Source organism: Stenella coeruleoalba (genome assembly GCF_951394435.1).
Source record: "Stenella coeruleoalba genome assembly, chromosome: 9".
NCBI classification, from domain to species: Eukaryota; Metazoa; Chordata; class Mammalia; order Artiodactyla; family Delphinidae; genus Stenella; species Stenella coeruleoalba.
The window spans coordinates 13103922-13127542 of record NC_137155.1 but is presented as its reverse complement, the minus strand read 5'-3'; the positions used below and the strand labels follow the sequence as shown (position 1 = coordinate 13127542).

The window sequence follows — 23621 nt, the reverse complement described above, 5'->3', positions numbered from 1 at the left end:
AAAATTTATATTTAGAGTCAGAAAGGGTTCTTAAACATTTGATAAAATATCTGTGTAGTAGTTTCTGCAGGTGTAGTGTTCTAAGTAAGAAAAAAGGCACGGTTTTCAAGCCGTCAGCGGCCTAGAGCTGTTCAGTCCCCACCACCAAATTGCCTGAAATGGAAATTTAAATGAATGTAGTGTTTACCATTGGGGAAAACTGAATGACGGCTACATGTGACCTCTCAGTGCTATTTTGGCAACTTCATGTGGATCTATATTTCAAAATAAGAGGCTCTGAAAAGTAAGGATAATCCTTAAGGGCATGCGCTTTCACCTCTTGCAGTTTGTGGAGGACTACGAGCCTACCAAGGCCGACAGCTACCGGAAGAAGGTGGTGCTGGATGGAGAGGAAGTGCAGATCGACATCTTGGACACAGCCGGGCAGGAGGACTACGCCGCCATCAGGGACAACTACTTCCGGAGCGGCGAGGGCTTCCTCTGTGTCTTCTCCATTACGGAAATGGAGTCCTTCGCGGCCACAGCCGACTTCAGGTATGTCAGGGAGTCATGCCGTTACACCGCAGAACAGCTTGCTCCCCAGAAACAAGCAGACCACTAGAGGCTCTTACCTGATCGCCTTTCCCTCTGCGTCTAGTCGTGTTTATTCCCTCTGTGACATCAGTGTGACTCTGTCCGCTGCATGCTTGTACTCACATCCTCGGCGCAACCTGCGTAATCCCACAGCCAGCTCTGCCAGTGCCAGCTGCACTGGAGCCTGAGTTTGTTCAAGGTTCACGCAGCTGAGTTGAATAAGTCATGAAACCAAGTGGAAGTTAGCGACAAAGTAGGAGATGTGGCCAGTGATGGTTACCGAGGATCCAGGAGAGGAGAGGAGCTGGGAGGCCTTCAAGAGATAGATAACCCTGAAGGATAAGAAGGATTTCCACAGATGAGGAAAGAGGTCATTCCTGGTGGTTGAGCAAGAAACTGAAGCAAGGGTTACACAAAGCATTCCTTTTTATGTATACGTGAAACTCTCAAGAACTTAAAAGATTCTAAAAGCACCTCCTTTGCAAAAAAGCATGTCATTGAGAAACTTTAAAAATATAAATTTATTTGTAACATTAAGTTTGTTGGCTTCTATAAGGAAGGAGTTTTGTATGTGATAAAGTGCAAAGGGAGTTTTGTAATCCTGGGAGACATGTTGAAAGTTATGTAAGTGTCGGTGATTATTCATTCATTCAAAAAAATATTTTGAGTGCTTATTATGTAGCAGGTTCTGTACTAAGTAATGGAATACATTTTGTCACCATAGCCACCAAAGCCAAAGTGGTATCTCAAGGGAGTGAGGTATTTTTATGCCAAGAGAAAGAATCTTGGGCTGTTGCTGTTACAGAAAATAAGTGAATCATTCATTACTCGTCTGTTGTACCTCCAGTGTGTTGCCCCTCCCATAAATAAAAACTGTTCCTACTAACTGACCAGCAATAGGAAAGGCATTTTTGAGATCGTCTGAATGGTTATAGTAGGCACTCCACACGGTCTGACCTGCAAAGTATAGCACAATGTCAGCTCCTCTCTTTTTAATTTCTTTTTATTGAAGTATAGTTGATGTACAACTTTGTGTTAATTTCTGCTGTAGATTCAATTATACATATATATACATTATTTTTTCATATTCTTTTCCATTATGGTTTATCACAGGATATTGAGTATAGACCTCTGTGCTATTCAGTGGGACCTTGTTGTTTATCTGTTCTATATATAAAAGCTTACATCTGCCAATCCCAACCCCCTCCTCCTTGGCAACCACAAGTCTGTTCTCTATGTCTGTGGGTCTGTTTCATAGATAAGTTCATTTGTGTTGTATTTTAGATTCCACATATAAGTGATACCATATGGTATTTATCTGTTTCTGACTTCACTTAGTATGATAATCTCTGGTTGCATCCATGTTGCTGCAAATGGCATTATTTCATTCTTTTTTATGGCTGAGTAGTCTTCCATTGTGTGTATATATATCTATACATGTCTCTCTATATACCACATCTTCATCCATTCATCTGTCGATGGACACTTAGGTTGCTTCTGTGTCTTGGCTATTGTGAATAGTGCTGCTGTGAACGTAGGGGTGCATGTATCTTTTTGAATTAGAATTTTGTCCAGATATATGCCCAGGAGTGGGATTGCTGGGTCGTATGGTAGTTCTCTTTTTAGTTTTCTAAGGAGCCTCCACACTGTTCTCCACAGTGGCTGTACCAACTTACACTCCCACCAACAGTGTAGGAGGGGTCCTTTTTCTCCACGCCTTCTCCAGCATTTGTTATAGACTTTTTAATGATGGCCATTCTGAGCAGTGAGAGGTGGTACCTCATTGCAGTTTTGATTTGCATTTCTCCGATTGTCAGCTCCTCCCTTTAGCCTTCCTGGGCCTCCCGTCACCCAGGCAGGATCCGTCGTTTCCTCATGTGTGTGTGCGGTATGCTTACCACAGCTGCAGCAGCACACTCGCCGCACTCTTACGTGAGATTGATTTATATGTGTTTTTCCTGATACGGTAAAAACTCTTCTTATCCATTTCAGTGTCTCTAGTACCCCTGTTTGGCACAGTTGCTGGCCTATAACTTGTAGTGCTTATTAAGTGTTTGATAGAAACATTAGAAAGCTCTGTTACGTTTTTTCATTCTCACTTTCCTTCTGATAAGAATGAAGTTGGACCAGTTTGTAAAGGTGCTTTCCTATTATAAAATTCTGTAGTAGCCTCTCAAACTCTATTTAAAGGGAGCATCACTTTAAGCAAAAATGCCAATAACGATTACAATCATCACATCAGAAACCACTGATCACAGATCACCATAACAAATATAATAATAATAGAAAAGTTTGAAATGTTGCAAGAATTACCAGAATGTGACACAGAGACACAAAGTGAGCAAATGCTGTTGGAAAAATAGCGCTGATAGACTTGCTTGATGCAGGGTGACTACAAACCTTCAGTCTGTTAAGAAAAAAAAAAAAGTATCTACAAAGCACAGTAAAGCAGATTGCAGTAAACAAGGTATACTTTTATCAACCGTGATAAACGTACCACATTAATGTTAACAGTAGGGGAAACTGGATGTGGGGTATATGGGAACTCTGTCCTATCTTCACAACTTCTCTGTAAATCTGAAATCATTCTAATATAAAAAGATTATTTTCAAAAAAGCATTTCGGAGGAAGTTGCATTTGATATTCACTTCGTACGTCTACTGCCATATTTATACTCTTCTTCTGTGTATTTTTCCGAATGAAGTGAATGTGGAGCTCAAATCATTGATAGTAGAAAAAGGAAGAAGTGCTGCTTGTTTCCTACTGGGTAATAAGTGAGCTGTTTGTTATTGTCTAGAAACATAAATAACTGCTAATTGCATGTTTTGTTATTTTAACATGTAGAGATAACATTAATATTTCTTGCTCATTTTCTCTTATCCAGGGAGCAGATTTTAAGAGTAAAAGAAGATGAGAATGTTCCATTTCTGCTCGTTGGAAACAAATCAGATTTGGAAGATAAAAGGCAGGTTTCTGTAGAAGAGGCAAAAACCAGAGCCGATCAGTGGAATGTTAACTATGTGGAAACATCTGCTAAAACACGAGCTAATGTTGACAAGGTAAAAAGGTGGCTCTACTGCTACGTCATGTTAAAAATAGGTTGATGTGCTTTAACTCGGCTCTGTTTAGTCTAGAGATTCTGTGAGACTTTCAAATAGAGGTTTAATACGTGTTGATTTTCTATGGCCCTGAATGCTCAAGTACAGCGTGTTAGGAATTTACTTCACTTTGTCCTTATAGGTTCCCGAGAGGCGTTAAAACATGAGACACTGCAGCTAGATGTACCTTTTTTTTTTTTAAAGCACTGAAAGATTCCTGACCTGAATCCCTGCCTTTTTTTTTTTTTTCCTTATCCTGATTGGCTGGAGAATCTAGAAGGAACAATGTAAGTCCTCTGAGCTGACACCTGCCCAGCCTCACTTAAGTTCTCCCAGACCCTGGGGGAGAGGATTTTGAAATCTCTGTCATCACAGCTGCCTTCCCTACCCTCAGCCTCTGTTCTCCCCCAAGTGGAAGGGGAGCTCCTGTGTCCTCTCCCCTCATCTTCACACTGTGTTCAGATTGGCCCTTCCTGGAGACCAGGTGCAGAACACCCTTACCTCGTTTCTGGAAGCCTTCCCAGGTGCTTTTCATCCTGCCGTGGGACGCCATCATCAGTATTTAGGAAGCCTGCCGGTTGCGCTGGGGCAACACAGGTTCTGAGAGCCCTCCAGGCGGGGCCTTTTCAGCCCCCGCGTATCTAGGCTCTACTGAGTGCCTCTCAAAAACTAACGTGCAGGAGGATTGCCTATAGAGCCTGATAAACACAGATTCCTGGGTCTTCACCAGAGGTTTTGATTCGCTTGGTCTGGGGTGAGACCTGAGAATTTGCCTATCTAGCTAGCTCCTGGATGTGCAAACGGGCGGTGCGGCACACTTGGAGTAACGGCCCTAGGTGGCCACAGGTGCTTGTGAGCTCGTCTGCTGTGGCTGTACATTTGCAGCCCTGGTCCAGAAATCATGATGTTAACAATTTAGAGATTCTTTCTGCCTGTTTACTGTAGGTTTTAAGACAGTGTTATTACTGTCTTAAACTGATTAATTTTTTTTTTTTTAGTCACACGGTCAGATTCCTTTAAGTCCAAGACATCTGTACAAATTGCTGTAAGATTTCTACTGAGTAGACCAGTTTCCTCTAAAGTTATGGCAAATTTAAAGTACTGATGAAATACAGTTTGAGGTTCAGCACGTTTGGGGTTTTGAAAGGCACCAATGAGGATTGTCATAGCATATGTATACTTTGTTTCCTCCTGTTTGATGTCTTGAGCAGGTGGTAGAACAAACCATCGTGATCTAAGGGAAGTGGGGAGCAATCACTGTTCAAGCTCTGAGGCTTGAAGCAGTCCTGTGGTGTCACCTGCTGGCATCAGAGGCCCTGGGAAAATACGGTAGTGTGCATTATCAGAGATCTCACCAGACAGTAAGAAAAAGACCAACAACCCAATGGGAAAATGGTCGAAAAACACATAGCCCTGTCACAGAAAAGAAATGCAAATCGTGTTTAAACTTGCAAAGAGGCTTATGAGTCTTACTTATAAAAAGGGAAGTGAAATTTTAAAATATAATGACACATTTTTTTTTACCTGTCAATTGGAAAAGGGCAAGAAGGTTGATAATAATACTGTTGACAGGAGTGTGGGAAAAAAAGGAACTCTCATATGTTCTTGGAAGGGCAGTCTGGCAATTATCTATCAAAAATTATGACCCCAACAATTCAAGTTCTAAAACTTTATTATACAGATAAAATTATACATCCATGCATAAGTGTATGTTCAGCAGTAGTCCTTGAAGCATTATTTGTAGAAGCAAAAGACAGGAAATATCCAAGTGTCCAGTAACAGATGGTACGTCCATATAATGGAATACTGTACAGCTGTTGAAAAGAAATGAAGGTAGAGCTTAATGTGCTGATATGGAATGATCTTCAACATCAGTAAATGAAAAAGCAAAGTACAGAACAGCGTCTAGTTTGCTGCCATCTGTGTTTGAAACATACTCATACACACACAAGTGCACATGTATGTATAGATCGGGAATATGTAAGATTCTAGTACCTGTGGTTGCCACCAGAGAGCTAAGTCACAGACGTGCATGTTTCACTGCTGCGTCCTGAAGAGTGGCTACCAGATAACGTACCTCAGTGGCTAAGGAAAAGTAACTTGCAGCAACTCTTCAGTTTCTTAAAGTTGGTTACGTTGGGATTATATTTGTTTTTTGGGTTTGTTTGCTGAGGCAATGATGTAATACAGTTATAAGAGCTAATAATACTCTTTAGTGCTTGAAGAGCCAGGCGCTGTGGCCAGCACTCACTGTTTCATCTTTAACCCTATGAAGCATAGATACTCCTCTCATGACGCCTTTCTAGGTGAGGAAATTGAGGTGCGGAGAGATTACATACCTGGCTCAAGGTCACCATGTCGTAGTGGCATCTGCTGGCTCTGGGTGTGGCCAGCTCTGGAGCCACTGTTCTTCCCTGTCTATTTTACTTAAAACAATGGTTGGAATACCTGTGGCATCTCCCATGTTGTGTGTCATCCACTCCCAGGAGTCTGATCAGATTTTGTAGGATTAAGTGTTAACAGTGTCTCCTTCTATTAAATTGAGAGGTGTCTTGTCACAGAAAACAAATACTAGCTCCCGCCAGACTTTAAACGCCCATGCCTTATCCTTACCAGGATTCCAAATAGACCACTGGGTAGAAGTCTCAGAGAAGCAGATTTTTAAAACTACCCTGTGAAAAAGCTTCATGACCATCAGAATTGTTGAGCTGAGGCCTGGCCTGTCTCAGAGGAATCACTCAGAGGCTAGAGGACCATCTGGGAAACCTGCTTGGGTCCTCCCTGGGTGCCAGGTCATCTGCTGACCTTGTAGTACCCTTCTAGCTAAATGCTCTGGCTCTTTAAATCGCAACTCCAAGGTTGCTCTTAATTTTAAGGAACATCTTGGGGGAAATGGAAAGAAATTAGGCAAAGTAGATGTCAAAATGAAAGTATGATTTATTATGTCAAGAGAGCCAATTTTATGTTGGGGAAAGAATTTTGTTAGAAATGTAGTGTCTTGTTTTTGAAAATGTTTTTAATTTTTTTCTTTATACAAGTAATACATGAACATATGCTCATTGTATAAAGAAAAATTCATGATACAGAGGAAAAAGTATAAGGAGGAAAAGTGATGAGTCTGTCACTCCACCCAGATTCCACTCACCTCCTTTACCTGTAGGTAACCACTGCTAACACGTGTGTATCTTTCCAGACTTTACCTGCCTTTAAAGACAGGCATACAGAATCTAAGGGAGAAAAAAAAAAAAGAACCTTAGGGAAAGGTTGTATTTGCTTGTTTTCCACCTGTATAAATAGGATTTGTGTGTGTGTATCTGTGTATGTATAGTGTATTTCTGTGGTTTGCTTTTTAAATTTCACAGTAAATAGATCCTGTAGTTCTTTCCATGTCGTTGCATATAGACGTACCACATTCTTTTTAAAATCTACAAAATGTTCCATAGTTAGGAAAATGGCTGAATTATGGAAAAAGTCTACCAGTGACATTTAAGTTGTCTGCAGTGCTATTACAAACATAACACAGTGAACTGTGTGAACGTGCACCCACACAAGACCAAAAGCAAGGGTGCATTTAATTTTAATGACAAGTCACCCTCCAGAGAGGCTGCCCTACACTCCCACCAACAGTGTGAGGAAACCCTTTCCCCACTACTTGCCAGTGTCAATTAAAGGAGCCTTTAAATGTCGCCAACAAGATGGGGAAATCATTTCTTTTGTGTTTCCTGATTACTACTGAGGCTGGGCAGCTTGTCGTTGATTCATTGGCCGTTTGTAGATCTTCTGTGAACGCTGAAATTACATTGATCTAATGGGGGGTTTATCTTTTTGATTCATAAGCCTGCTTTATATTAAGGACATTAACCCTTTGTCCACTATATCCGTTTGGGACAGTGTCTCCTAATGCATACCATATCTGTTTTTATCTTTTTTTTTTTTGAATGTATAGTTGATTTACAATATCATGTTAGTTTCAGGTGTACAGCGGCAACAATTCAGTTATACATATGTATATTCTTTTCCAGATTCTTCTCCCTTATAGGTTGTTACAAAATATTGAGTATAGTTCCCTGTGCTATCCAGTAGGTCCTTGTTAGTTGTCTTTTTTTTTTTTCCTACAAAAGAAATAGAAATTTTTATTCAAGCCAAATTTGAGGATTATAACTGCATAGAGCATCTCAGAAGGCTCTAAGCACTGTTCCCGGTTATCTATTTTATATATAGTAGTGTGTATATGTTAATCCCAATCTCCTAATTTAGCTCTCACCCCTTCCCCTTTGGTAACCATAAGTTTGTTTTCTGTGTCTGTGAGTCTCTTTCTTTTTTGGAAATAAGTTCATTTGTATCTTTTTTTTTTTAGATTCCACATATTAGCGATATTGTATGATATTTATGTTTCTCTGGCTTATACTTCATTTAGTATGATAATCTCTAGGTCCATCCATGTTGCTGCACATGGCATTCTTTCATTCTTCTTTATGGCTGAGTAACATTCCTCTGTGTGTGTACACATATATATCACATCTTCTTTATCCACTCCTCTGTCAATGAACATTTAGGTTGCTTCCATGACTTGGCTATTGTAAATAGTGCTGTGATGAACATTGGGGTGCACGTATCTTTTTGAATTATGGTTTTTTCCAGGTATATACCCAGGAGTAGGATTACAGGATCATATGGTAACTCTGTTTTTAGTTTAAGGAACCTCCATACTGTTCTCCATAGTAGCTGCACCAATTTACATTCCCACCAACAGTGTAGGAGGGTTCCCTTTTCTCCACACCCTCTCCAGCATTTATTGTTTGTAGACTTTTTGATGATGGCCATTCTGACTGGTGTGAGGTGATACCTCATTGTAGTTTTGATTTGCATTTCTCTAATAATTAGCGGCGTTGAGCATCTTTTCATGTGCCCATTGGCCGTCTGTATGTCTTCTTTGAAGAAATGTGTATTTAGATCTTCTGCCCATTTTTTCATTGGGTTTGTTTTGATACTGAGTCACATGAGCTGTTTGTAAATTTTAGAGATTAATCCCCTGTTGGTCACATGGTTTGCAGTTATTTTTCTCCCGTTCTGTGGGTTGTCTTTTCATTTTGCTTATGGTTTCCTTTGCTGTGCAAAAGTTTTTGAGTTTAATTAGGTCTCATTTGTTTATTTTTGTTTTTATTTCCATTACTCTAGGAGACAGATCCAAAAAGATATTGCTGCAATTTATGTCAAAGAGTGTTCTGTCTAGGTTTTCCTCTAGGAGTTGTATAGTATCCAGTCTTACATTTAGATCTTCAATCAGTTTTGAGTTTATTTTTGTGTATGGTGATAAAGAATGTTCTAATTGTATTCTTTTACATGTAGCTGTCCCAGTTTTCCCAGCACCACTTATTGAAGAGACTGTCTTTTCTCCATTGTATAGTCTTGCCTCCTTTGTTGTAGATAAACCCATGCACCTATGGTCAATTTATCTCTGGGCTTTCTATCCTGTTTCATTGATCTATATTTCTGTTTTGATTACTGAAGTTTTGTAGTATAGTCTGAAGTCAGGAAGTCTGATTCCTCCAGTTCCATTTTTCTTCCTCAAGGTTGCTTTGACTATCAGGGTCTTTTGTGTTTCCATACAAATTAAAAAATTTTTTGTTCTAGTTCCGTGAAAAATGCCATTGGTAATTTGATAGAGATTGCACTGAATCTGTAGATTGCCCTGGGTAGTGTAGTCATTTTGACAATATTGATTCTTCTGAGCCAAAAACACGTTATGTCTTTACATCTGTTTGTGTTGTCTTCAGTTTCTTTTATCAGCATCTTAGTTTTTGGAGTACAGGTCTTTTGCCTCCTTAGGTAGTTGTATTCCTAGGTATTTTATTCTTTTTGATGTGATGGTAAATGGGATTGTTTCTTTAATTTCTCTGTCTGATCTTTTGTTGTTAGTGTATAGAAATGCAACAGATTTCTGTGTATTAATTTTGTATCCTGCAACTTTACCGAATTCATTGATGAGCTCTTGTAGTTTTCTGGTAACATCTTCAGGATTTTCTATGTATAGTATCATGTCATCTGCAAACAATGACAGTTGTTTTAATTCTTCTTTTCCTCTTTGGATCCCTTTTCTCTTTCTTGTCTGATTGCCATGGCTAGGTCTTCCAAAACTATGTTGAATAAAAGTGGTGAGAGGGGACATCCTTGTCTTTTTCCTGATCTTAGAGAAAATGCTTTCAGCTTTTCACCGTTGAGTATGATGTTAGCTGTGGGTTTGTCATATACAGCCTTTATTATGTTGAGGTATGTTCCCTCTGTGCCCAGTTCCTGGAGAGTTTTTATCGTAAGTTTGGGTGCTGAGTTTTATCAAAAGTTTTTTCTGCATCTATTGAGATGGTCATATGGTTTTTATTCTTCAATTTGTTGATGTGGTATAGCACACTGATTGATTTGCTCCATACCATGTCTTATTTATTTATTTAGGCTGCGTTGGGTCTTTGTTGCTGCACCTGGGCTTTCTCTAGTTGCGGCATGTGGGGGCCACTGTTCGTTGTGGTACGCAGGGCTCAGTAGTTGTGGTGCACAGGCTCTAGAGCGCAGGCTTAGTAGTTGTGGCGCGCAGGCTTAGCTGCCCCACGGCATGTGGGATCTTCCTGGACCAGGGCTCAAACCCGTGTCCCCTGCATTGTCAGGCAGATTCTTAACCACTGTGCCACCAGGCAAGTCCCCATAACATGTTTTTTAACTTTGCTGATTTTTACCTTTTGCCATGGAAAAAACATTAAAGATTATGTTGTCAAATTTGTTGTTTTTCCTTTGAGACTTCTGGATTCTGTGGCTTCATTAGAAAAGCTCTCCCATCCTAAACTTAAAAAGCACTTACCTAGGGCTTCCCTGGTGGCACAGTAGTTAAGAATCCACCTGCCAATGCAGGGGACACAGGTTCAAGCCCTGGCCCGGGAAGATCCCACATGCCACGGAGCAGCTAAGCCTGTGCACCACAACTACTGAGCCCGCGTGCCACAACTATTGAAGCTCGCACACCTAGAGCCCGTGCTCCACAATGAGAAGCCTGTGCTCCACAATGAGAAGCCTGCGCTCCGCAACAAAGAGTAGCCCCCGCTCGCTGCAACTAGAGAAAGCCTGCGCAAGCAACGAAGACCCAACGCAGCCAAAAATTAAAAAGAAAAACACTTAACGTATAATTTTTGCTTCCTTTTTGTGTTGGCCTTTATAGATGTTTAATCCTTTTGAAAATTTAGTATTGTCTGTGTTGTGAACTAGGGGCTGTTAAGTATTTAAAATGAAGAAACTGGTGAAGGCAAAGGTTTACATTTAAAGCTAACGGTCTATGACGCTTTAAGAGAGATGTTTGTCATTTCTAATAATTTTTATGTTTTTTCAACTGTAAGTATTCTGAGCTAAGCATTTTGAGTCTGTGTCTAGTTTCGTTTCACTTTCATTTACGTGAGAACAGGGATTTCCTGTGATCTCTACTCTGGAATTAGAAGAGTCAAATTCTGTACATACCAGGGGGGAAATGGGGGGAAGGGAAAGAAGGGGACAGGAGGAAAGAGGGTGGGAGGAAATGAGGGCGAGCAGAAATTTTTTTAAAAGTTGGGAAGAAGCTCTGTACTTTCGGGATTATCATTTGTGTAAGTTTATCAAAACCAATTCTTCATTCTTACTCCAAATTACTTATTTCCTTCCACTTGGCAGTTGAAACAAGGCCTCCTTTACCTTAATTCATTAAGTTAGCTGATGTAAAGTTTAAGAGTTTTCTATTGGGTTTGCTAGTTAAGATGACCTTGGTGGTTTCCAGTAGGGATTCGTTTGCAGTTTATTGCAGATACTCATCTAAAATTAGAAATCACATCTTCTAATATCCATTCTGCAGTGATGTATTCACATCAGAAAGCAGTACTGGGAGTTTTCTGCTAATGACACGTAGTTAGTTTGGAGGCTTCCTGCCCTGGCTGGTCAGCTGTGGACTTGAAGCAGAGGTGTTGCAAAATCCCCAGTCTCCAGGCCGTCAAGCTGCAGCAAGTGGGGCAAGAATTCATGGGGTTTGAACTGTCACCTCCGTGTTTCAGTACATTGCATTCTTTCTGAGCTTTTATGCTCAGTCTTCCCCTTCTTTAATTATCCGTGTCCTTTTCTGTTGGTCCTGCGTCATTTAACTCAACCCATTCGTCTGATAGTCCTTGTTTTTTAATTTTTATTTTATATTGGAGTATAGTTGATTACCTGTGTTGTGTGTCAGGTGTACAGCAAAGTGAATTTAGTTACACATATGCATGCATCTCTTCTTTTTCCAATTCCTTTCCCATTTAGCTTATCGTAGAGTATTGAGCAGAGTTCCCTGTGCTATACAGAGGTCCTTGTTGTTTACCTGTTTTAAATGTAGCAGTGTGTACATGTCAATCCCAAACTCCCTATCTATCCCTCCCCCCACCCTTCCCCACTGGTAACCATAAGTTCATCCTCTAAGTCTGTGAGTCTGTTTCTTTTGCAAATAAGTTCATTTGTATCATTTTTTTTAGATTCCACATTAAGCGAAATCATGTGATATTTGTCTTTGTCTGTCTGACTTAGTATAATAATCTCCAGGTCCATGCATGTTGCTGCAAATTACACTATTTCATTCTTCTTAATGGCTGAGTAATATTCCATTGTATATATGTACCAAATCTTTATCCATTCATCTGTTGATGGACATTTAGGTTGCTTCCATGTCTTGGGTATTGTAAACAGTGCTGCAATGAACATTGGGGTGCGTGTATCCTTTCGAACCATGGTTTTCTCAGGGTATATGCCCAGGAGTGGGATTGCTGGATCATATGGTACCTCTATTTGTAGTTTCTTAAGAAACAACCATACTGTTCTCCATAGTGGCTGCACCAATTTACATTCCCACCAACAGTGTAGGAGAGTTCCCTATCTCCACACCCCTCTCTAGCATTTGTTGTTTGTAGATTTTTTGATGATGGCCATTCTGACTGATGTGAGGTGATACCTCATTGTAGTTTTGATTTCCATTTCTCTAATAATTAGCAATGTTGAGCATCTTTTCATGTGCTTTTTAGCCATCTATATGTCTTCTTTGGAGAAATGTCTATTTAGGTCTTCTGCCCGTTTTTTCGTTGGGCTGTTTGTTTTTTTTGATATTGAGTCACATGAGCTGTTTTTAAATTTTAGAGATTAATCCTGTTGGTCACATGGTTTGCAATTATTTTCTCCCATTCTGTGGGTTGTCTTTTCATTTTGTTTATGGTTTCTTTCACTGTGCAAAAGCTTTTAAGTTTAATCAGGCCCCATTTTATTTTTGTTTTTATTTCCATTACTCTAGGAGATGGATGGAAAAGATAAAGCTGTGATTTATGTCAGGGTGTTCTGCCTAGGTTTTCCTCTAGGAGTTGTATAGTATCCGGTCTTGCATTTAGGTCTTTAATCCATTTTGAGTTTATATTGATGCTTCCAATCCAAGAAAAATGATATCTTTCCATCTGTTTGTGTCCTCTTTGATTATGTTCATCAGCCTCTTACAGTTGTAGTCTTTTGCCTCCTTAGTTAGGTTTATTCCTAGGTATTTTGATGTGATGGTAAATGGGTTTCTTTAATTTCTCTTTCTGATCTTTCATTGTTAGTGTATACAAATGCAGCAGATTTCTGTATTAATTTTGTATCCTGCAACTTTACTGAACACTGATGAGCTCTAGTAATTTTCTGGTAGCACCTTTAGGATTTTCTATGTGTAGTATTATGTCATCTGCAAACAAACAGTGATACTTCTTTTCCAATTTGGATTCCCTTTCTTTTTCTTCTCTGACTGCTGTGACTAGGACTTCCAAAACTATGTTGAATAAAAATGGCAAGAGTGGGTATCCTTGTCTCATTCCTGGTCTTAGAGGAAATGCTTTCAGCTTTTCACCATTGAGTATGTTAGCTGTGGGTTTGTCATATACCACCTTTATTATGTTGAGGTATGTTCCCTCTAGGCCCATTTTCTGGAGAGTTTTTATCACAAATTGGTGTTGCAGACAAAGCTTTTGATCAGATTCATCTATTGAGATGATTATATGGTTTTTATTCTTTAGTTTGTTAATATGGTGTATCACACTGATTGATTTGCAGATACTGTGAATCGTTGCATCCCTGGGATAAATCCCACTTGATTATAGTATATGATCCTTTTTAAGGTATTGTTGGATTTAGTTTGCAGAGTATTTTGTTGAGGATTTTTTCATCTGTGTTCATCAGCGATATTGGTCTGTAATTTTTTTGGTGATTTTGGTGATATCTTTGTCTGGTTTTGATATCAGGGTGATGGTGGCCTCATAGAATGAGTTTGGGAGTATTCCTTCCTCTGTAATTTTTTGGAACGCTTTCAGAAGGATAGGAGTTAACTCTTCTCTAAATGTTTGATAGAATTTGCCTGTGAAGCCATCTGGTCCTGTACTTTTTTGTTGGGAGTTTTTTCATCACAGTTTCAATTTCAGTACTTGTGTTCATATTTTCTGCTTCTTCCTGGTTCAGTCTTGGGAGATTGTACCTTTCTAGGCATTTGTCCATTTTTTCTAGGTTGTCCATTTTACCGGCATATGTTGCTTGTAGTAGTCTCTTACAATCCTTTGTATTTCTGTGGTATCAGTTGTAACTACTCCTTTTTCATCTTTAATTTTATTGATTTGAACTCTTCTTCTTGATGAGTCTGGCTAAAGGTTTATCAATTTTGTTTATCTTTTCAAAGAACCAGCTTTTAGTTTCATTGATCTTTTCTGGGTTTTGTTTCTATTTCATTTATTTCTGCTCTGATCTTTATTTCTTTCCTTCTACTAACTGGGTTTTGTTTGTTTTTCTTTCTCTAGTTGCTTTAAGTGTAAGATTAGGTTGTTTTGAGATTTTTCTGTATTTTGTATACAAGATATATTTTGTATAGCGATAAACTTCCCTCTTAGAACTGCTTTTGCTGTGTCCATTTTGGATTGTCATGCTTTCGTTTATTTGTCTTTAGGTATTTTTTGCTTTCCTCTGATTTCTTCAGTGATCCATTGGTTGTTTTAGTAGCATATTGTTTAGCCTCCACGTGTTTCTGTTATTATAGTTTTTTTCTTGTACTTGATTTCTAAGCATTGTGGTCAGAAAAGATGCTTGATATGATTTCAGTTTTCTTGAATTTGTTTTTAGTCTTATCAAGTTTTATTCTAGAAGTAATCATTTTTTTAATCCAGAATGCAAAAGTGTGATGCATAGAAGTTATTCATCCACTCATCACTATTTGTGTACAGTGAGTCCACATCCTTCTAGGCCCTTCAGTGTGTACTCAGACATTTGTTATTGACATTGAACTTAAGGTTACAGTAGTAATTTTTAAATTATTAGGCTAATATCTCCCATTATTTGCCAGTTTCTAGACATCAAACATCCTCAAATATAGTGCAAGAAACAAAATTGTTTTCTAGTGCCTGGTATCAGAACGATAAAGGAAGCAGTCATTTTCCACAGCTGTTTTTTTAAAACAGGGCTGAAGAAAACCAGGTTATTAAATGTAAATTTTATTAAACACAAATTACTTTAAAATTTAATTGATAAAATACATTTACTAATTATAAATTTCTCAAATGTAACCTACTGAGTTTCATATCTTTGGAGCTAGCCTCACTTGTAGTGCTTTTTTCATTTTTATCTAGAAAATTCAGACAGAAAGATTAGGTTATATTATGTAAACACATTTTACCAAATTCATTTTTCCCATTTTCTCAGTATACTTGGAGAAGCAGGCTTTAGTTGGGTGCTTTCCTCTCTCTGTACTCCCCAAACAAGAGCTCCTAAATATTCCTATAATATTCCCCAGGTTTACTGTTGTGAATCAGAGAAATTCCAGGCACATATGATCTACTTGGTTTATTTATCCTATTTTCTTCTTTCTAGGTATTTTTTGATTTAATGAGGGAAATTCGAGCCAGAAAGATGGAAGACAGCAAAGAAAAGAACGGGAAAAAGAAGAGGAAAAGTTTAGCCAAGAGAATAAGAGAAAGATGCTGCATTTTATAATCAAAGCCCAAACTCCTTTCTTATCTTGACCATACTAAGAAATATAATTTATAAGCTTTGCCACTGAAGGCTCAATTGACTGAAATTACTTTAACATTTTGGAATTCGTTATGTGTCTCTAAAAGCATGAATTGGAACTGCACTGAGAGTCAAATTCACTTAAAAAAGAAATTAATGTGGCTTCACCAAGAAGCAAAGTTCAACTTATTTCGTAATTGCCTACATGTATCACAGTCCTGAATGTAGCGTGGGCACCTGTGTTTTGCTGGCAGTCTTTCTTGAACTATTCAAGAGGTGAGATGGGGGTGGGCAATGGGAGGAAAGGCTACTTCCTCTGGTTTATTATAAAGCTTAAATTTTATATCATTTTAAAATGTCTTGGTCTTCTACTGCCTTGACAGATGACAATTGTGAACATGATAGTTAAACTGTACCACTTTTTTTAACCATTGTTATGCAAAATATAGAAGAAAAAGTTACTGGCATGATTGTTGCATATAGTTCAATTGAGAGTAATTCATCTGTGAATCTGCATTAATTACCCGGTGATTAACTTAGAAAAGTGGTGTAAACTTGTACATGGAAATTTTTTAATATGCCTTAATTTAGAAACCTAAAGATAACCCACTTACATCATTCTGGGTGTGTCCTCACTGTGCCGTGGGCCCATTGCCCATGTGTCCTGGTGAGAGAATATATGTCAGGATGGAGGACAACGTTTGTGTAGAAGATTCTCGAGAAATTACTGGTAGGAGTCTGTCCAAATTTAAACTGTGTGCCATACTCTGGTTCCTGCAAGTAAGGTTCCAGAGCTTCTTGATTGCTTTTAACTAAGTGTAAGGTAGTTTAAAATGAAGGCCCAGCGTCTACTTGTAAGATAATTTTAGACTATGAGCATTCAGTACCAGTTATGTCTCAGTGAACCCTCTTTCTTTAAGATGCTGGTCCCTGGAAATCCCTTTCTGCAAGTGGTGAGCATGTGTTAAGATTCTGATCTCCTTGGAGTGTAGAGCACAGGAAAAGCGTGGACAGTGCTAATGCGGTTTGCACTAGAACACTTCAGGAGAGTCGTGCTCGCCATCTGGTAACTTCTAAATTTGTATTCCCGAGGTTACAGTTTGTACGGGAGTTACTGGGATTATTTGTAGGCTGTGTTCATAATGAATAACACTGTCTCTACGTTTTCCTAAAGTTAACATCGAAAACCAAACCCAAGGATAGTGCAGAAAACATGTCTGGCACCAAACAGTAGGCTGTGTCCCCACTGTATGGCGTGCCCGCTGGAGGGCCATGATTTCAATGGGAGATTTACCACTGTCAGATTTTTCTTTTCTTTGTAATGGGACTAGGACAGTTTGATTCAACAAAGTTTTTGTTTCTTTTTGCTCAGTCCTAATTTCAGCACGTCAAAGATGTGTTCAGGCATTCCAGGTGACAGATGTGTACGTAAAGTTAACAAAAACAGGCTATTTAGGAACTGAACTCTTTAGATATTACGTCCGGCTTGTCATATTAAATATTTGTCCTTAAAGGGTTTGAGATGTACATCTTTCATATTTTTCATAGGCTGTGCCATGTGCAGAATTAAAGTTACCAATGTAAGCGCGGCCCCGTGGGCCCAGCGATCTCCGTGTGTACTTGTTGCAGTCTCATTTAACCAGGGGTCCTAACCACTAACATTGTGACTTTGCTTTGAGACCTTTCCTCTCCTGGGTACTGAGGTGCTATGAAGCCAAACGACAAAGATGCATCACATGTCTTAGGCTGATGCCACTACCCGATCGGTTTATTTGCAATTTGAGCCATTTAAAGACCAATAAACTTTCTTTTTTTAAATGTTTGTGGTGTTACTTGATGTTTACAATTCAGATTTATCAACCTGGGCATCCTTACCAGAGCCTTGGCTACAACTCAATCTTTTGAGCCATTAGTTTAGGGACTTCTGTGTGAGAAGAATTCTGTGCCAGATTTCCTCAGTCAGGATCATCATTGCTTAGGTTTAATCAAGGCTCAGAAATGGAGGAGCCCCATGTGCAGAATTGCATGGAAAACACTCTTCTGCTGTCTTGAAAGTCACAAATGTCTACACTGCTTTTAGAATACTACTCCACGCTGGAGTGGGTAGGTGGCAGCTTTATATTCATTTTCTAAATCAGAATGAGCGCCAGGGATGCTTGAATTTCCAAATTGTGGCAGGAGAAACCACCGCCTTACCATTTCATTTGATGTCTGCTGGGCAATTGTGGCCTATTAATCACCCAGCCTATGGGTTAGAAAGGATCTGGCCCAATACTGAACACAACCCCTCAAAATCCAATTCATTTTAATTTCCTACTTAACTCATAAGCAGTGCCAGAACGAACACATTTAAGTTATAAATGGCATCATTTTAAATCTCACTGTGTGGACCCATTTTTAACACCAATAATGGGCATGATGTTAGATGTTAGGTTCCAAACAAAGCTTAGATTAAATTGTCTCAAAGTGAATCGGAATGTCATTTTCAAAATTCTGTGACAAGGATGTAAAAAAATTCGGCAGCCTCATCTAACTGCCCTAAGAGTAAAACTATTTACCAAAACTTCCTCTAAACTTTTCAAAGTAATCCAGTGTTAGAGTAGATTCACCTGGCTGCCCACACAGGAGGGGAAGATAGCTCATGAAGTCCTACGGGTTGGCATGGGCTAAGGAGTCTGAATTGCACCTGAAGCTAATGGAGAACCAAAGTCCCCTTTAGCAAATGACTTTGGAAGTGAAGAGTGGCAGGTCAATAGAGGTCTTCCTTCATGACCTTAGTTTTTGATAGGTTTTTATGGACCACCTACTGTGGGCACTGCTGGGAATACAACAGATGGAAGGACAGACATTCACACTGAAGAAAGTACCTATGTGTTCCATGCATAAGGAAAGGAAAAGAAGTTTTTAAAGAATAAGAGATTAAGTCTAGGTCTCCTTACACGGGGCTAGACCCCCTATTTGTTATGTTTGTAAATTCATATAATAGCAAACACAGTGTATTCTGTATGCGCCGTGCACGGCCTGCAGGATCTTAGTTCCCTGACCAGGGATCAAACCTGGGCCCCCTGTAGTGGAAGCACACAGCCCTAACCACTGGACTGCCAGGGAATTCCCTGTATTTTTTAACCTAATATTAACCCTGTGAGGTAGGTGCTGTCCTTAGCCCCTATTTTGCAGAGGGAAAAACTGAGGCATAGAGCTGTTGAATAACTTGCCCAGGGCCACAAAGCTGGTAAAATTATTAACTGGGATTGGAAGCAAAGAAGTCTGGCTCCCGAGTCCATGCTCTGAATCACCGCACAGAGGAGTAGAGTGGAGACTAGAATTAATTATTCAGTGGCCCGTACTATTGTGGGAAACATCCAGGATTCCCCCAAGGCTGCAGCCACCTAGTCAATGATTGCCTTCAGAGAGTTTGCAGAGGTTGCTATGAACAGAAGAGGCCTCTTGCGCTTACAGCCTGGTTGCTAAGAGAAAGATCAAGTGTGGGAAGGAAAACCTTGTGCAGAGCTCAGCTCTGGAGTCAGCCTTACAGTGCTTTTTCCATAACATCAGTAAAGAGGCAGCATTCTTTGGCAGGCCAGAAACCTTCATCCCGTATTTCTTTAACTACAAAATAATTTCCCAGTCCTTTGCTCAAGCAGTCCTGAGTGCAGCTGTTGTGGACAACTGCCTATAGACAGGAGGTGGGCGGGGAGGGACATTCAGCCGTCTGTATTCTCAGTCCTTACAGAAGCACCATTTACGGGGAGAGAGAGGGGCCCAGAGAGCATCTAACGTCTGTTTAAGAGAAGCCATGACAGTCCAGTGGTTAGGACTCCACACTTCACTGCTGAGGGCATGGGTTCGACCCCTGGTCGGGGAACTAAGATCCCAACAGCCGCGCGGCCAAAAACAATCTGTTGAAGAGAGGCCCTGAGACGTGTGATAACTTGCACAAGTAATCGGATAGAAAAACAAGATCACTTTTGTCAAAAGCCCCAAGGAAAGCCAACAGCTGAAGCGTTTAGGTGCTCACAAGCTCCTAGCAGTTAGGAAATGCTCCTAAGGGCAAAATGTTCACAACAGCCAAAAAGTAAGAGTCAAGCCTTGTTGAATTAGAAGAGAAAGGAGCAGGTATGAGAGCTAACTTCTGGGCCTTTGCTGGGAGAGGGCTTCTCTACGGAGGAAGCGCAAGGAATTGCAGGCTGTCGCCCTGAGTGTTGCACCGTCACATGCCAAATCTGTTTGTTTATGGACTGATCTTTGTGAAGGACGCCAATTCGGTGGAAAAGCTACTTAGATAGTTTTCCTGGACCCTAGAAGTCGGCTTAGAGGGGACCTTAGAATTCGCTTTGAACTTAGTCTCCATGCCTCCTTAGTCCCCTCCAGTCCGTGACAATTCCTAATAAGTAGAGATGGACCGAAAGTGAGTTGGGTACACACCCTGTGACATAGAAGGCACTCAATAAATGTGACACTCACCAGCAACATGTCTAAATCCCACTCCTGTTCAAGGCCCACCTCAGGTATCCCTCCTCTTTGCAGTTGGTAGACAGCTGGGATACAAAGTAATGGGTGGGTCTTATAGTCAAAAGATATGTATGTGGTTGTTGGCCAAGGTGGGAGGAAAAACACATTCTGGGGGGGGGGGCAATATGGCAGGATCTACTCAAATATAAAAAGCACATACCTCAATATTCACAAAATTCCCTTTTTCTCTCTCTCTAAGGAAACAATTGCACATGTGCCCAGAGTCATGCACAAGGTGGTTCACTGTAGCATTATTTACTAAGGAACACTGAGAACTACCTAAATGTCTAGGAACTGAGGAATGGCTAAATAAACCTAACATAGTCAGACAATCAATGCTATACAGCAGTTCAAAGGAACAGACTAGAGATATTTATCAGCACAGAGAGATCTCTACAATATTCTTGGGTCAAAAATGCATCTTGCACCACGATACAAACATTACAACTTTTTGGCAAAACCCATATACAAACAACACCATGTACATGCTCTGAGTTTATCTTGAGAAAGCTATTTTTAATCTAGATGGATATACCTGAAATACGTAATAATGGTTACCCATGAGAGACTGGTGAAAAGGGAAAGGATTTGAGGGTTTAAACTTTATCTTCGTTTTTAAATGAAGAGTGCAATCATGTATTATGCATATAACTGAAATTAATTTTCTTAAATATATGATTACATGTAGCCAAAAAAGGCCATATAACTAGAATATATAGAGAACTCTCAAAACTCAACATTAAACAATTAGAAAATGGACAAAAGACATAAACAGATATTTCATTAAATGGCAAATAAACACATGAAAAGATATTCATCATCATTAGCCATTAGGGAAATGCAAGTTAAATACACTATCAACAGAGTTAGAAGACAAATCACCCACCAAGAGAAAATATTTGCAAAAGACACACCTGTTAGAGGACTGTTATCCAAAATATGCAAAGAACTCTGCAATCTCAACAATAAGAAAATAAGCCAATTTTAAAACTGGGCCAAAGACCCTAACAGACACTTCACGAAAGAAGATTAACAGATGACAGAGACTTCTCTGGTGGTCCAGTGGTGGTAAAGAATCCGCCCTCCAATGCAGGGGATGCAGGTTCGATCCCTGGTTGGAGAAATAAGATCCCACATGCCACAGGGCAACTAAGCTGGCGCGCCACAACTACTGAACTCGCATGCCTCAATGAGAGAGCCCATGTGCCGCAAACTACAGAGCCCACGTGCCCTGGAGCCCATACGCCACAACTACAGAGCCCACGTGCCCTGGAGCCCGTGCGCCACAACTACAGAGCCCACGTGCCCTGGAGCCCGTGCGCCACAACTACAGAGCCCACGTGCCCTGGAGCCCGTGCGCCACAACTACAGAGCCCACGTGCCCTGGAGCCCGTGCGCCACAACTACAGAGCCCACGTGCCCTGGAGCCCGTGCGCCACAACTACAGAGCCCACGTGCCCTGGAGCCCGTGCGCCACAACTACAGAGCCCACGTGCCCTGGAGCCTGTGCACCACAACTAGAGAGAGAGCCCACACACCACCAATAGAGAGAAGGTTGTGCACAGCAACGAAGACCTGACGCAGCCAAAAAAATAAAGAAAAATTTAACAATTTATATATAAATTCAAGGGATTCAGAATAGCCAAAACAGTCTTGAAAAAAAAAGTCCTGATTTCAAAACTTACTACAAAGCTAGAGTAATCAAGTCTGTGGTACTGGCATAAGAACAGACAAATAGATAACAATAGAATTGAGAGTCCAAAAACAAATCCTCACATTATAGTCAATCCCTCTTGAACAAGGGTGCCAAGACAATTCAATGGGAAAGAATAGTTTTTCAACAAAATGGTTCTGGGACAACAGGACAGCCACAAATAAGAGAAAGAAATTGTATTCCTTCTTCATATCATACACAAAAATTAACTCAAAATGGATCACTGACCTAAAATGTGAGAACTAAACTACAAAATTCTTAGAATAAAAGAAGTAAATCTTTATAACCTTAGATTAGTCAAAGCCTTCTACACTATAACACACACACCAAAAAAAACAAAATTGAACCATCAAAATTTAAAACTTTTGTGCTTCAAAGAATACCACCAAGAAAACATAAATACAACCCACAGAATGGAAGAAAATATTTGCAAATAATATATCTGATAAGGAACTTGCATCTAGGCTATATATTTAAAAACTCAACAATAAAAGGCAAATAACCCAATTTAAAATGGACAGAAGATCCAAAAACATTTTTTTCCTAAAAAAAAAAAAAAATGTAAATAGCCAATAAGCACATGAAAAGATGCTCACAGACAGAATCAAGATGGTGGACTAGAAGGACGTGGAGCTCACCTCCTCCCACATATACATCAAAAACACATCTACAGGGACTTCCCTGTAGATGGCGCAGTGCTTAAGAATCCAGCTGCCAGTGCAGGGGACACGGGTTCGAGCCCTGGTCCGGGATGACCCCACATGCCATGAAGCAACTAAGCCTGTGCACAACTACTGACCCTGCTCTCTAGAGCCCATGAGCCACAACTACTGAGCCTGCCCTCTAGAGCCCACGAGCCACAACTACTGAAGCCTGTGCACCTAGAGCCTGTGCTCCACAACCAGAGAAGCCACTGCAATGAGAAGGGCTACAAAGAGTAGCCCCTGCTCACTGCAACTACAGAAAAGCCCGTGTGCAGCAATGAAGACCCAATGCAACCAAAAATAAAAATATTTTTTAAAGTTAAAAAAAATTAGAAAAAAACCAACACATCTACATGTGGAACAATTCTCACAGAACAGCTATTTAACACTGGCAACGTATCTCAGACACCCAAAAGTGCAAGCAATCTCCACAACAAGGGGTGGAATGAAAGGAAAAGAAAAGAAAAGGAATCAGGGACAGGATCTGCACCCTTGGGAGGGAAGTGTGAAAGAGGAAATGCTCCTGCACCCTGGGAAGGCCCTTCACTGGAAGGGAAATCAGCCAGGACAGAAAAGGAGCTTCTGAGGCTGGGAGGAGAGTGCAACAGCCGGTCTGAGGCAGGCAGAGGAGAGCGAGACCTGAACAGAGGGCCCGTGCCACCTCTCTGCACTCCCCAGCCTGAGACTCACATCAGCTGGTGCATACAGGGGCAGGATGCTGAAACTCTGGCTTCAGAGGACAGACCCAGGGAGAGGACAGGGTTGACTGCATGGAAGCAGCCTGAAGGGGCCAGAGCATGGCACAGGCTGCAACTGGCGGCTTAGGTGGAAGACGACCAGGCCCACGGCAGAAGCGAAGCACCGCTGTTAAGGGGCACACGAAGGGAGGGGCAGGGCCCTCCACAGCAGCCTATGTCTCAGCGTGCTCTCAGCTGGCATGGTGCCACCTCTATGAGCTTTGGGATCACTCAAGCACCAGGG

General features: G+C 40.5%; 1 protein-coding gene across 2 annotated transcripts in view; it reads left to right on the top strand.

Moving 5' to 3' along the window:
- RALA (RAS like proto-oncogene A) overlaps window positions 1-17857 on the top strand; it is a 77143-nt gene extending 59286 nt beyond the window's left edge. For both annotated transcript variants that reach the window (XM_079932432.1, XM_079932431.1), the window contains 3 exons: window positions 326-534; window positions 3458-3632; window positions 15570-17857. In XM_079932432.1, the coding sequence (XP_079788558.1) occupies window positions 326-534; window positions 3458-3632; window positions 15570-15692 (507 nt within the window). In that variant the 3' untranslated portion in view covers window positions 15693-17857. The remainder of the gene's footprint in view (window positions 1-325; window positions 535-3457; window positions 3633-15569) is intronic.
- The last annotated feature ends 5764 nt before the right edge of the window (window positions 17858-23621 follow it).